This window comes from Perognathus longimembris, chromosome 8 (assembly GCF_023159225.1).
Source record: "Perognathus longimembris pacificus isolate PPM17 chromosome 8, ASM2315922v1, whole genome shotgun sequence".
NCBI lineage: Eukaryota > Metazoa > Chordata > Mammalia > Rodentia > Heteromyidae > Perognathus > Perognathus longimembris.
In genome coordinates this window covers 25,132,380-25,145,804 of record NC_063168.1, presented here as the reverse complement: position 1 = coordinate 25,145,804, position 13,425 = coordinate 25,132,380, and the positions used below count along the sequence as shown (strand labels likewise).

The 13,425-nt window shown below is 45.2% G+C and overlaps 1 protein-coding gene across 2 annotated transcripts in view; it reads left to right on the top strand.

Moving 5' to 3' along the window:
* Window positions 1-13,425, top strand: part of Tgfa (transforming growth factor alpha) — a 97,053-nt gene that overhangs the window by 71,967 nt on the left and 11,661 nt on the right. Inside the window, exon 3 of one of the 2 annotated variants that reach the window (XM_048353567.1) lies at window positions 8,772-8,889. In XM_048353567.1, the coding sequence (XP_048209524.1) occupies window positions 8,772-8,889 (118 nt within the window). Of the gene's footprint in view, window positions 1-8,768; window positions 8,890-13,425 lie in introns of both variants that reach the window. The other variant, XM_048353566.1, reaches the window with a different exon arrangement.

Here is a 13,425-nt window from a genome sequence, read left to right as displayed (position 1 = left end):
TGGTATTTATAAAGAGAGCAGACAGAGATTGCAAAGGCTGGTAGCCCTGGGCTCCAACGGGACTATTCCTCAACAAAGCCAAACAGAATTCCCCGCCTGGCAGCCGTAGATCCCAGAGCCCTTCACATTCTGACTCAGAGCCAGCCCCAGGTATACTCTTACTGACTTTGTGAATGGAAATTGAAAGTGTATTTTCAAAATGTTGGTTGACACCCAAGAAGATGTAATTATAGTAAGGGGCTTTCTGGTTTGAAAGGAGGAAAGAAAGAAATGCTCAGTCTCTTTGAAATCAAATGATTAAAATATTAAGAGAGATGGGTGGTTTTGGCTTCAGTCTTCAAAGCTAAATCATGACCAGCAGTCTTCTTTGGTCTTTTTTTTTCTTTTCTCTTTTGATTAAATTTATTAAGGTTGAGCTAAAAGGAGCAGTTAGGAGCTCCAGGGTCACACTGAGCAAGAACTCTGTGGGAGAAGCAATCTGTCCCATGTTTGCACCTTCTGTTTGCACCTCATTTTGATGCATAATAAGTCTGGAATGCAGATGGCAAGTGACTTGGGGAATGTCACCTACTTTTCCTTGTCTGTGCCATTTGGGGGGAAGTAGTGGTGTTTACAGCAGAAGTTTGACTGCAAGTAGAAGATTAAAATGAAATCCATATACTTTCAATATAGTAAATTGAAACCCTTTTATATAATGACTTAAAAACAAGTTAATATGAATAAGTGAATGAATGGAAGAAAGGAACACAAGTACTAGATGGCTGCATACAGACGAGTTTCAGCCATATGATTTCACTGGCATTTATTTGACTCCTAAATGTTCCTTGCTAATTAAAACCATTTGCCTTTAGACTCAACCCTTTTAATTCTAGGATATGTCAGAGGGTTTCATGGTAATCCTGGATTTGTTTTTCTCCAAATGAAAGAATTGTCTGAGCAGCAAAAGGTATGCAGTAAAGACTGCTTGCCCATTGAAATGAGGCATGGCATATAAGTAACAGAAGAGCTTTTAAAAATCCAATATTTATGTAGCCTTCAGCTCTCTGTTTATTGGTTCAGGGACGCTGAACAAACTCAACCATGCTCCACTTAAATTTCCTCATCTGTAACACTGGGCTGGCAATGACCCTCCAATGGAATTTTTGTAAGGTTTAAATTGGAATCTCTCTATAAATGTTGAGCACAGTATTTGTTACTAGATAATCTTAATGGAGGATGCTATTAATAACAGTCATCGTCATCATGAAAGTCCAACCTCAGAAAATCCACACTGGGTTAAAACTCTAAACCCATTGCCAGGTGCCTGTAATCCTAGCTAGTCAGGAGGTTGAGATCTGAGGACCTTGGTTCAAAGCCAACCCTGGGGCAAACAAACCCAAGAGACTCTTATCGCCAAGTAACTAGCAAAAAAAAAACCCAGAAGTGTAGGTATGGCTCAAGTGGTAGACTGCCAACTGTGAGCAAAAAAGTCAAATGAGGGCTGGGAATATGGCCTAGTGGCAAGAGTGCTTGCCTCCTACACATGAAGCTCTCAGTTCGATTCCCCAGCACCACATATATTGAAAACGGCCAGAAGGGGTGCTGTGGCTCAGGTGGCAGAGTGCTGAAAGCAGGAAGAAGCCAGGGACGGTGTTCAGGCCCTGAGTCCAAGGCCCAGGACTGGCCAAAAAAAAAGAAAAGTCAAATGAGAGTGTAATAAGGCCTTGAGTTCAAGCATGAGTACTGGCTTGCATGTTTGCACACACACACACACACACACACACACACACACACACACACACACACACACACACACACACCATGAACTTTGGATGGAATATGAGCCTAGCAAAGTAGCTTTGTTCATGTTTTCTGATTTTCTTCTCTTTGTTGGAATGAAAAATTGGTACCAAATGTGATGCAAACCTTGCCTTTGACTACAAAATACAAGCAGGATGAACCCACGTGGAGACCACTCTGGCTTTGTGTGTGTGTGTGCGTGTGTGTGTGTGTGTGTGTGTGTGTGTGTGTGTGTGTTTTCCCAGCACATACTCATGGCTGTGTAGAAAGTAGAGAGTAGGTTGCCTGGTTTTTGTTTGTTTTTAGCAATACTCTTCTTTGAATTTGGTTCCATTATAGCCCTTGGGTTTTGCTCCAAGTGGAAAAGCTCTGGGGGAATTCAATTGGCCCACATGTTCCCTTAATGAGTTTGCTCCTAGCTGCAAAAGTGGCTCCAGAGTGAATCTCAGCCCGACCCTAAGAAAAAAACACCTAGGCTATTGGGCACCCATGTGATGTTGCCCAAAGGTTCTGGCTAGGAGGTAGGTGCATGTTTAGTGAAAGGCCTGGTAGCATCTTGAACCAGTCACTTCTATTACTTCTCAGTTAACTATCCAGGGACATCTAGAAGTCTGTCTTGCATCTATTTATCTTTCTCAAAAGGAGTGAATAAAAAGTTCCATATGTCTTAATTTTCCACTCCTCCAAATAAAGTAATACTTCCTCTTGGTTCTCTTAAAAGGATCCCCTTCCAATAGCTAGACCCACTTGGCAGGTTCCATGTTCTCTTCCTCACAAAGCCAGCATGACTTGGAGTTGATCATGTGCCTTCGAAAGCTTGTCTTCCCAGACTTGAACAACATCCTAACTTTCTACAGCTCTTCATTTTCCTAAAATCAGAGAAAACTAAGAGAAGAATCCAATTCTAGGACCTTCTAAATGTTTTGAATACAGTGTTCCTAGTCTTTTGTGGGGCACAGAGGTGGGCGTGGTTGAAAGCCAGCTTATGAAGTGTCAGTGTAGGAAAGGACTGCTGAAGGCTTAGTGGATCTGTGTTCGGGATCATGGTAGATCTCTGAATCTAGGCGGTCTCTCTGTGGATTGAGAAGCTCATGGCTGGGAGGAGGGGAGTGACAAAACTGGCTCTTTTGTCCTCTGCCACGGGAAGAGAACTGGAAGTGAAGCACTGTCATATTAAGTGTCAGTTAAATGGCAGTGTAAATTAAATAGAAAGTCACTTTTCTTCTTTTTGGTTGCATAATTTAAATGAATGCCCTTTCTCTCTCAAATGATGACTCTTCACTGTGTTTTTGGACCAGTTTTCATCTATTATTTGAAAGTTATATATCCTGCCCTTGGTTTTAGTGGACACTTACATCCCCAAAACAGAAAAATTGAGTCCCTTTGTTAGTCAGTAACACTTCAGAATAGGATGAGTTTCCTACTTCTACTATAAATGTAAGGGGACTCACTCTTCTGTCCTCCCCCGACTTCTGCTCATTTGAGAGCCACTGTGGGTTTCTTGGTGGTTCCTTCAAGGTGATTCCTCTCTCTCTGTGGTAAGAACATATCATTACCTCACTCGATCTTGATGGTGTTCTTCCTCTTTCCCAGCCCCCAGCCCCAGAGCAGGCGTGGTACCAGCTCACCCATCATCCACTAGAGAGGGGCCTGTGTCCTGTGCCACTGGCCTCTAAGTCTGTGGTAGCTCTTACCCCTCTCCTTTCCCCAGGGACATGTCTGCACCAGCTGTTCCTTCACTACTGGTTAATGCTACAGGGTCGCACACTGCCTCCTGAGCTCTGAGCTGGGCCTGCTGATGCCCTGAAGGGAACCCCCAGACCCATAATGAACCCAGCCCAGCCTTAGGGTGAAAGCAAGACTCCACTCCTGAAATGCAGAGGTGCCTGTCCGTTTATTCCTTTCCTGGCTTATGGGGAGTTGGGGTGCTTGAACACGCATCTTCACTGAATAGGAATGAGTCAGCCTTGCCATTGTAATGTGTGAAAATACTTGGGAGCAGATTGAATCCCTTGGTGGGAAGTTCCTCCTGAGGAGCCAGATGTTATGAAATGGTCAGAAAGTGAGCTATGCTCTCTGAGGAAGTAATGAACTGGCTATACATGATGTAAGCTCAAGACCCAGGACTTTTAACATCTGCAAAAGAAAGGGCAAAGCTACTGCCTCAGCCAGCAATCATCCACTAGCTCCACCGGAAGTCCAATTAGGGCTCAGCCCTGTGGTGCTGTCCACCCCACCCCCACCCCAGGGCCAGAGCTAGCCAGATGGTGTCTCCTTGGCTCTTTGGGACAGGAGAACCCCCTCCTGTGAGTTGACTCCAGGGCTTCCTTGCCCCCTGGATTGCTCTTCCAGACATTCTTCCTGTGAGTGGGGCTGGGCTCCAAGCCCGATTAGTGGGTCTGTGGTCTCTAGGCAAAGTCTTGATAGCTTCCCTGGAGAACAATGGTGTCTGCAAGACATGTGTTTGGTTCCTGGATTGGAGGAAGCTTCCCATAAATTTCATGACAACAGGAACTGAGCATCTTTGAAATTCCAGATGCTGGGAGTCTGGAAAACCTACACATTTGCTTTTCTTATCAGCCCAGTGCTAATCAGATGTGGTGCCTGAAGGAGCAGGTTGGAGCTGTCCTGCCCTATCCTCCTCTTACACTTTAAGGACAGGCTTTCTGTGAGCCTTACCTGCTGACCTGCACCCTCTCATCTTTTCTGCATGACTGTATTTCCATTTTAAATCCAGAGGCCTTTCTTTTCACCACTTGATATTTTCTTGAGTTTTCAGGAAGAAAAATACTCCAGGTGCCAGGTACTAGGAGCTATGATCCTAGTTACTTCAGGAGGCTGAGATCTGAGAATTTCCTAGAGCTTATCTCCAGCTAGCCAGCAAAAGCTGGAAGTAGATCTGTGACTCAAGTAGGAAAGTTCCATCGTTGAGTGGAAAAAGTTAAGCAAGTAAGCAAGATCCCGAGTTTAAGTTCTGGTACAATCACAAAAAGAAAAAAGAAAAGAAAGAGAGAGGGGGAGGGAAAAAGAAAAAGAAGAAGAGAGAAAAAACATGGGAAGAAATGAAACAGAGAAACTCAGATATGGTGGTACACATCTATAATCTCAGCACTTGGGAGGCTGAGATAGGATCAGAAGCTTGAGACCAACCTGAGCCACATAGCATGACCTATCTCAAAAAGAAAAAAAAAAAAAAAAAAAAGCATGAATCTAAGAGACTCAGTCTTGGGGAAGATGTTGAGAACTGGGGTTTTCCTTATAGCACTCATTTTTATAACATAACTGAAAGCAGCATTACGCCTCTTCCTCCCCCCCAGTGATGACGAACTAGTTCTCAAAGTTATTGGGCAAATCAGTCTCTGGGTGGCTTCTTGCCTTATACAACGCATCACATGAGGTAAGGAAGGCACTGGCTCATGATGAGCACTCAGGAAGTAGTTGCCCTCATTTCTTACTTGCTTCCTCCACATCCACAGGAACAGTCTTGTCTGTCAGAGCTGGCAATGCCCGGGGTTGGGGGCATTCTACCTTTGCTACAACAAACATCTTTATAGAGGACCGCCCCTCCTCAAAAAGAAATGAAAAGTTTCTTCCCTGTCACTCACTACATGCTTCACACTTTGTATTAGACTATTTTCTGTTGCTGTAACAAATGTCCAAGACTAGAAACTTAGAAAAAAATGTTTTCTTAGCTTACAGTTATGAGGCCAGTCAGTTGGAGGGGTCAGGACTGCTCTTGTTCTTACAATCCACTCTTCAGGGGGAAATAGTGGGATCCTGTGAGAACAACTAATTACTTCAGAGGGCATCTCTGCCTCCTTCCTATACTACCATACTGGAAACCAAGACTCCAGTGCAGGAACCTTTGGAGCACACACTCAAGCCATATCCAAACCATACCAACAGGGCATCAGGGAAGTGCATTGTCTCACAAGTCCACAGAGCATGTCAGGACAGCAAGCCCATCTAGGGCTAGCTCCCTGTGGGTGCTAAGTGACAGCAGAGTGGCTACAATGTGGCACTCCTCTTTGTTCATGTGCTTTCAAGTTCCAAGTACACCCCAGTTTAAAAACCTGAAACTAGCTCTAAAGGATCAGACATGTCAGAGGAGACTGGACCTGTCTGTCCCATGCTTTATCTATATGCGGCTTACCTGGGTGGGGCCAGGACAGAGCACACTGTGTAGGATTAAATGCGTCTTTTTAAGATGTTTGTGGTTGTACTGGAGGACACAATAGGCTCATGTGCATGTGTCGTGTGCAGTGTGTGTATAATAGTATGATTCTCACGCAGTACTAGACTAAACGGGGTGTATTTTGTAAGCTATATATTGGTAGATTTAAAAAGGTTGCTGTTTTACTAAGATTCAAACTCAAGGGCTGGGGGTATAGCCTAGTGGCAAGAGTGCCTGCCTCGGATACCCGAGGCCCTAGGTTCGATTCCCCAGCACCACATATTCAGAAAACGGCCAGAAGCGGCGCTATGGCTCAAGTGGCAGAGTGCTAGCCTTGAGCGGGAAGAAGCCAGGGACAGTGCTTAGGCCCTGAGTCCAAGGCCCAGGACTGGCCAAAAAAAAAAAAAAAAAGATTCAAACTCAAGGCCTTGTGCTTGCTAGGAAGCCATTCTAAGAGTTGGAGGCATGGCTCAGTTGGTAGAGCATAGCCAATGAGTGAAAGAGGTAGGTCCCAAGTTGAAATCCTGGTCTCAGACCTAAACCAAAAGAAAAAGAAAGAAAAGGAAGGCATTCTATGCTGAGTCATACCCCTAGCCCACTGTATAACTTTGTAATTAAGAAATGAAGCTTTTGAAAAAGTTTCAAAAGTGAATGTCTGTAATTAATAAGCGATGTTTTGTCTGGGCCTTTTCTCAAAGGAACTATCTGGGGATTTTTATTTTTTTCTATTTTGTGCCAGTACTGGAGCTTGAATTGAGGGCCTTGAACTCTCACTTAGCTTTTTAACTCAAGGCTGATGCTCTTCTACTTGAGCCATACCTCCACTATGGCTTTCTACTGGTTAATTGGAGATAAGAGTCTCTTGGATTTATCTGCTGGGGCTGGTTTCCAACCTCATTCCACAGATCTCAGCCTTCTGAGTAGCTAGGATTACAGGTGTGACCACTGTTATCCAGCACCTCTTCACTCTTTGCTTCTCCTACCCTAGTTCCATTTCTTCCCCTCTCTTCCTGCCTCCCCTACTCCCCTCTCTCTCCACCTTGGGTCCCCCTTCACGTTTTCACACCTCACCCCTTTATTATTTGCATCCCTTATTTGTGGTACCTGTTTTTATAAAGTACTCCCCAAGCCACTTAGGATGAGAGGCTAAGTACACATCAGTAAAGAGGAAAGGACTATGACAGGTCAGTTTGGAAAAGTGTGCCCAAAGAGACAGATCCAGAGTTTCATTAGGTCTGATTTGATCCAGTAGTACTAGGAATTGAACTCAGGGCTTCACCATGCTCCTAGCCCTTTTGCTTTTGAGTTTGTTTTTCAGATAGGGTCTCACATTTTATGCCTTGGTGACTGTAGTTAGTCAGAGCCATTGAAGCATAGCTGTCCCTCAGCCACAGCTGAGGCAGAATTTGAACCCAGGTCTCTATGAGTTCAAAGTGCCTGCTTTTAACCAGTACCTATAGTCTTACCTGCTTCATTTCTGATCCTGTTTGCATTTTTTTTTTTTTTTTTTTGGCCAGTCTTGGGCCTTGGACTCAGGGCCTGAGCACTGTCCCTGGCTTCTTCCAGCTCAAGGCTAGCACTCTGCCACCTGAGCCACAGCGCCCCTTCTGGCCGTTTTCCATATATGTGGTGCTGAGGAATCGAACCCAGAGCCTCATGTGTAGGAGGCAAGCACTCTTGCCACTAGGCCATATTCCCAGCCCCCTGTTTGCATTTTTAGCATCTCCTTTTCTTAAAGGAATGATGGGATTTCTAAAATAATGAAACTTCTAGAAATAATTTCTGAATAGAGTTTGATATTTAGTGCTGGTGTAAACTGTCACAATAGAAAATACTCTCTGCACGTCCTCAGAGAACAAGAGCTTCAAGAATTTCTCCAAATGCCCAAGACACAAGCACAAACCAACTGCAGGGAGGTGATGGGGACCATTTCTGCCCTACCTACCTTTGTGAGGGAGCTGCTGAGTCTCATGTCTCTTGGGCAGAAGCAACCATGGGGGTGGAATGCCTTCTGTACTAAACAGCAGGTCCATTGGAGCCTTTGGCATGATAGCGCTCCTGAAGTGGCTGGGAGCCAGAAAAGGAAGCCCCTGAGAGACTGGGTACCCCTTCCTCAGCCCACAAGAATCAAGGCTATGAGGACCCCCACACAGGCATGGAGACCCAGTTTGGGTTCTTCTCTCACCCTCTCTGGGCTTCCCCAATAGGATTCTGCCTCACTTCCATGGAGTCCATTGCTAAATGTAAGGAATTCCACCACCTAGTCCCACACCAAGAGAAGCCTGCCATTCCAGACTTCCTCAGATCAAAAATGCATCTTTCCAGTTGAATCTCACTGTACAGACCCTGCTAGAAACAACTAGCTAAACTTCTAGTGTATCAGGAATATCTTTCTGCATCATTAGCCATTCTGCCTCTGCATTCTTTTGCTGCTTGTAGGCTCCTTTGTACGTTTCTTCTGGTGCCATGTTTTTATAAAGGCTGTCCCTTTTTTTAATGATTGCTATCACTTTACAAAATGAAATGCATTGGGTTGAAATTTGTAAAAAATACTTTGACATCATAAATTACACTGAATTTGGGGGGATACTGTTTTGCTGTCCACAGAAAAGTCGGAAAGCAGTGATGGAGGTGGTCCTGCACTTGATATTAGGAAACAAGTGAGAGCTCTGCAGGGTGAGCCCTAGTTAGAGACAGGAAGTCCCGCCCATCTGGGGGCTCCACCTGCCTTGAGAATGGCAGGTGAGGGCCATGGGAATGCATATGCCAGCTGTGCCCAGATTTGACCTCAGCATCTTTTCTCTTCTTTCCCCAGCAGACCCTCCTGTGGCAGCAGCAGTGGTGTCACATTTTAATGACTGTCCAGATTCCCACACTCACTTCTGCCTCCATGGGACCTGCAGGTTTTTGGTGCAGGAGGACAAGCCAGCATGTGTGTAAGTGTCCCCTAATCTCCTGGTATCATGGTGCTGTCCCACATTCAGTTAAAAAGACCATTTCCCTCCATAAGGCTTGCCACAACCTCCTGAGATCTCTCATGTTGGAGGACCCGAGCAGAAGGCCTAGAAACACCTGCTTAAAAACCCTAACATATAGAATTCAAGTCTCCAGAAAGGGGGTCCTGGCGATTGTCATATCGACCAGATTAGGAAAGAAGGACATTGGAGAAGAGCAGGAGTCAGAATCTGGCTACTGGGCAAGCAGATAGAACAGATAATGTGAAAGACCCAGCTATTACAGGTCTGATGACCACAGCACAGAGATGGGAGGAGACAAGGTTAGAGGCCAGAGCCTGCTGGGAGTGAGCCTCTAACACCCAGGCAGTGGGAACCACATAAGGTTGGAAGATATTTAACGACAATTTGTCCATAGTTAAAACAATATGATAGATAGATAGATAGATAGATAGATAGATAGATAGATAGATAGATATGTAGGACCTATAATCAACCAAGCCACTACTGACACTTGCAGCCAGATAATTCTTTAGCAAATGTCTCATGCATTGAATGTTGCTACTAACCACCTGCTACCCACTAGCTGCCAGTAGGACTACCCTCCTCAGTTGTGGCAATCAAAAGTGTCTCCAGATATTAGCAAGCATCTCTTAGGAAACAAAAATCACTTACAGTTAAGCAGCAGTGGTCCATATGAATTGTCATTTTTATAGATCAGAAATGGTTGAGAGAGAGACATTTCGTGTGATCTAACCATATGGTAATGTAGTGCTGTCGATAATAGGAAATGTTAATCCCAGCATCTTCTGAACTTTTGCTTCATGCCAGGCTCTGTTTCCAGCACAATCTGTGCATTAACTCCTGAGTAGGCACAGAAAGTCTGAGCCCAGGTCACAAAGCAGAGCTTAGACTCTGGCTCTTGCAGTTTCGTCCCTGGGCACAATGCTTAAGCTATTAGAAGCACTGGGCCTGGAGGGGAGGAATGCAAACGAGCCTGCTGCAGTCCTGGTGGGGCTGTGTGTGCCTGGGCATGGCCCATGGGTGCCTCTGAGCCCCACCTGGAGAAGAAAGGAGGCACACTGACCAGCTTCTTCTGGGTAATGTCTGCAGAGCTCAAAAGTCTCCCTACTCCATAAACACAAATTATAATGATGTTGATGATAGTAGACACTGTAATTACTCATTATCATTCTTATTAAAATGCACACAAGGGGCCCCTGCGGGGCAGATGAGATTGTTTCTATTAGTACTCAGGTCATTATGAAAAACACTGGCCCCAAAGGGAGTTTGGCCTCTTGGCCCAGTATCTAGAAGCTCCCTGGCTAATAGATAGATGATACTCTCTCTGCCAGCAGTGCCCGTGCTAGGGTATGCACTGGGAATATACTCTTTGGTGACTTAGAATAAGCCATTGTCATATTCTGATCAAAAGTGGGTCAGCGCTAGGGGCCAATGACATATGCCTATAATCCTAGCTACTCAGGAGGCTGAGATCTGAGGATGGCAGTTTGAAGCCAGCCCAGGCAAGAAAGCCTATGATACTCTTATCTCTAACCACCAAAAAGCTGGAAGTGGAGGTATGGCTTAAGTGGTAGAGTTCTAGCCTTGAGTGAAAAAACCAAGTGAGAGTTTGGGACCCTGAGTTCAAACTCCAGTGCTGACATTAAAAAAAGAAAAAGAAAAAAAGTATATCAGAAAAGAAACTCCATGTTTCTAACTAGATCAGGGGCTGGCAAAAACTTTCATAGAGCTGGCACTCTACAGCCTGAGCCATCAGATGAGCCAAACAATAACTGTCTATAACTAAGGCCCCACTAGATGCTAGAAGCTTTCAAGAGCTGAGGGTGGGTGACTATTCTGTCCTGTCACTGGCCTCCTAAGTCCTGCTCTTCGTTTAGGGAAGATAATTGTCTACTGCTGTCTCTCTCTCCTCCCTCCTCTCTTGCTTCTCCCCTCTCCCCTCCCCCTTTTGTGTGTGTGCCAGTCCTAGGATTTAAACTTAAGGCTTAGGTGCTGTCCTCGAGCTTTTATGCTCAAGGCTAGCACTCCAGCACTTGAGCCACAGCACCTTGGCTTTTTTGGTAGTTAATTGGAGATAAGAGTCTCATAAGCTTTTCTGCCCAGGAGGGCTTCAAACAATGATCCTCAACCTCCTGAGTAGCTAGGATTACAGGCATGTGCCTGGCTTATAAATATCTCTTGTAGTGATAATATTAAATTCTCGGCAAATGCTGTAACTCATGCCATACTTAGTACCAAGCATTCCATATTCATCTTCTCCAAGATGCCGCAGGACTTCCCTGTGGAGTAGAGATTTTTGCCTTACTATAAAAGTGAGAAACCGAGGCTTGCTCTGAGCCTTAGAGCTAGTCAGTAGCCAAGATGGGATCCAGTCCAGTCAGTCCAGCCTCCAAACCCATAGTATCAGCTTACAAAATTCACTTCAAACCACTAAGCCCCCATTTCCCAGGAAGATATATCCCTGTGGATCAACCTTCCTCTAGAAAGGTTAGGGTGACTAGCTCAGGATTCTGACTGCAGACTCTTTTCGCAAGTCCTTCCTATAGGCCACACAATTTGGAGAAGCAGACCAAGTGGGGGAGGCATGGCTGTACAAACAGTGACCACTGAGTCTTCACCTCATTTGCTCCCTGGATCTTGATGGCCCAGGGACAGATGTGTTTTGTATGGCAGTATGAGATGCTCCACATTGTTCTTTAGTGGCTCTAATTAGCTGTCAGCATGGCAGACATCTGGTCATGGTGTCAGGCTTCCCTGAAGGTACCCAGCTACTCTTGAATATGTGTAAGCATAACAGTACTGGGCTGGGCCTCCTACATGAGGCAACAGGACTGGGACTCAGGTGCACCCACCCATCACCCCAGATAGGGCTCATCCTCTCTGATTCCTACCTTTCCCCTGCATAGCCGGACACACATACTGGTCCCTATCACTGCTGCCAGGGCTGGCATGTTGATGCAAACCCACTGGAGCCCCTTCATTCACATGCATCACTCTGAAAGCTGAGTCGTCAGTCCCTGTCAAGGTCATCTGAAGATTGCTCTCACTCTGAAAGGGCAGGGCAGGAGGAGGCAAGTGTGACATGCAATCCCACTGCACAGTGCTCTCAGGGCATACAGCCCAGCAAGCCAAGCCCCTAGCTATGGTGAGTGGCTTGATTAACCTCCCTTCCCTACCTGTAAGCTCAGAGGCTCCATAGGGCTGGACCACACCTCATACCTTTACGTATTGACAGTAACTTAGAAGAATGTTCTAACCAGACTAGAAACTCTGAGTCTGTGCAGAGAAAGCCAGAACATTCTGTCCCTGCTCATAAGAACCGCCCCAAGCTTTGGGGAGCTGACACAGACAACATTCTGGTCAATAAAACTGACATACCTGGAGGCAAGGCCCCATCTGCCATAGCTGTATACAGAGGCTGCAAGGGCCAAGAGTGTTGTCTCAAAAGAGGATCCTCTTTCTAAAATACTGACATTGTTAGACTTTGTCTCCCATAACAATAGTCATTTAAGTTTCCAGAAAACCTAACAATGATATTTGATACTATACAATGAGAAAATGGAAAACAAAATCACTAATCAGGAATGGTCAAAGCTGTGAAAATCATCCTCAAACATGTATGGTTGATATGATGATTTATAGCAGTCTTGAATAATCTCACTAGGACCCAGCACATCAGCAGAGCTCAGGAAAGGTCAGCTTGATATCCCCTCTTGCCCTGAGGCAGACTCCTCAGACTGCTGGCTACTGGCTGCAAAGCCTGCAAACCAAGGGAGAGGGTTGCCACCAGGTGACTCTGTCCAGAAGGAAGTATTGGAAGTATCTCACCTATCCTAAAGGTTTCCAGGGATTGAATTCGCTGACAGCATTCTCACGGTGACATTTGACAACAAATTACAGTCAGCCAAGGAAAACCTTCCCAGTGCTCCCTACCACCGACCATCCCAGTGTAACATGAACTGTCCAAATACACCAAGAGATGGTCTCATATGGTAATCCTCCTGCCTACACTGGCCTCACAGTTGAGATTGCAGATACAAGCCACTATGCCCAGATTCTCTGTTGAGATGAGGTTTTACTAACTTTTGCCTTCAAACCAATGTTACTCCATTCCTACCTTCCAAGTACCTGGGATTACGGGTGTGAGCAACTGGGCCCAACAGAAAAAAAAAAAATTGCTTGAAAAAAATATCTCTACATGCATTATCATTTGTGTTAATATATGATAGTATAGGATACTGTGAACTAGGTAAAGCAGGGACTTAGAGAAAACCCACAAGTTCTGGGCAGAGGAAAAAAAAAAAAACGGCATCTCATAGACAAACTTGTTCTTCATGTTAACATAGAGGACTAGAGCCACAGTGTTTGCTCCTGAGTACCAAACCTATACCAGGCACCAGTAGTTCACATCTGTAATCCTAGCTACGTGGAAGGCTGAGATTCAGAGACTAAAGTTTCAGGCCAGCCAGGAAAAGTTTAAGACCCTCTCCTCTC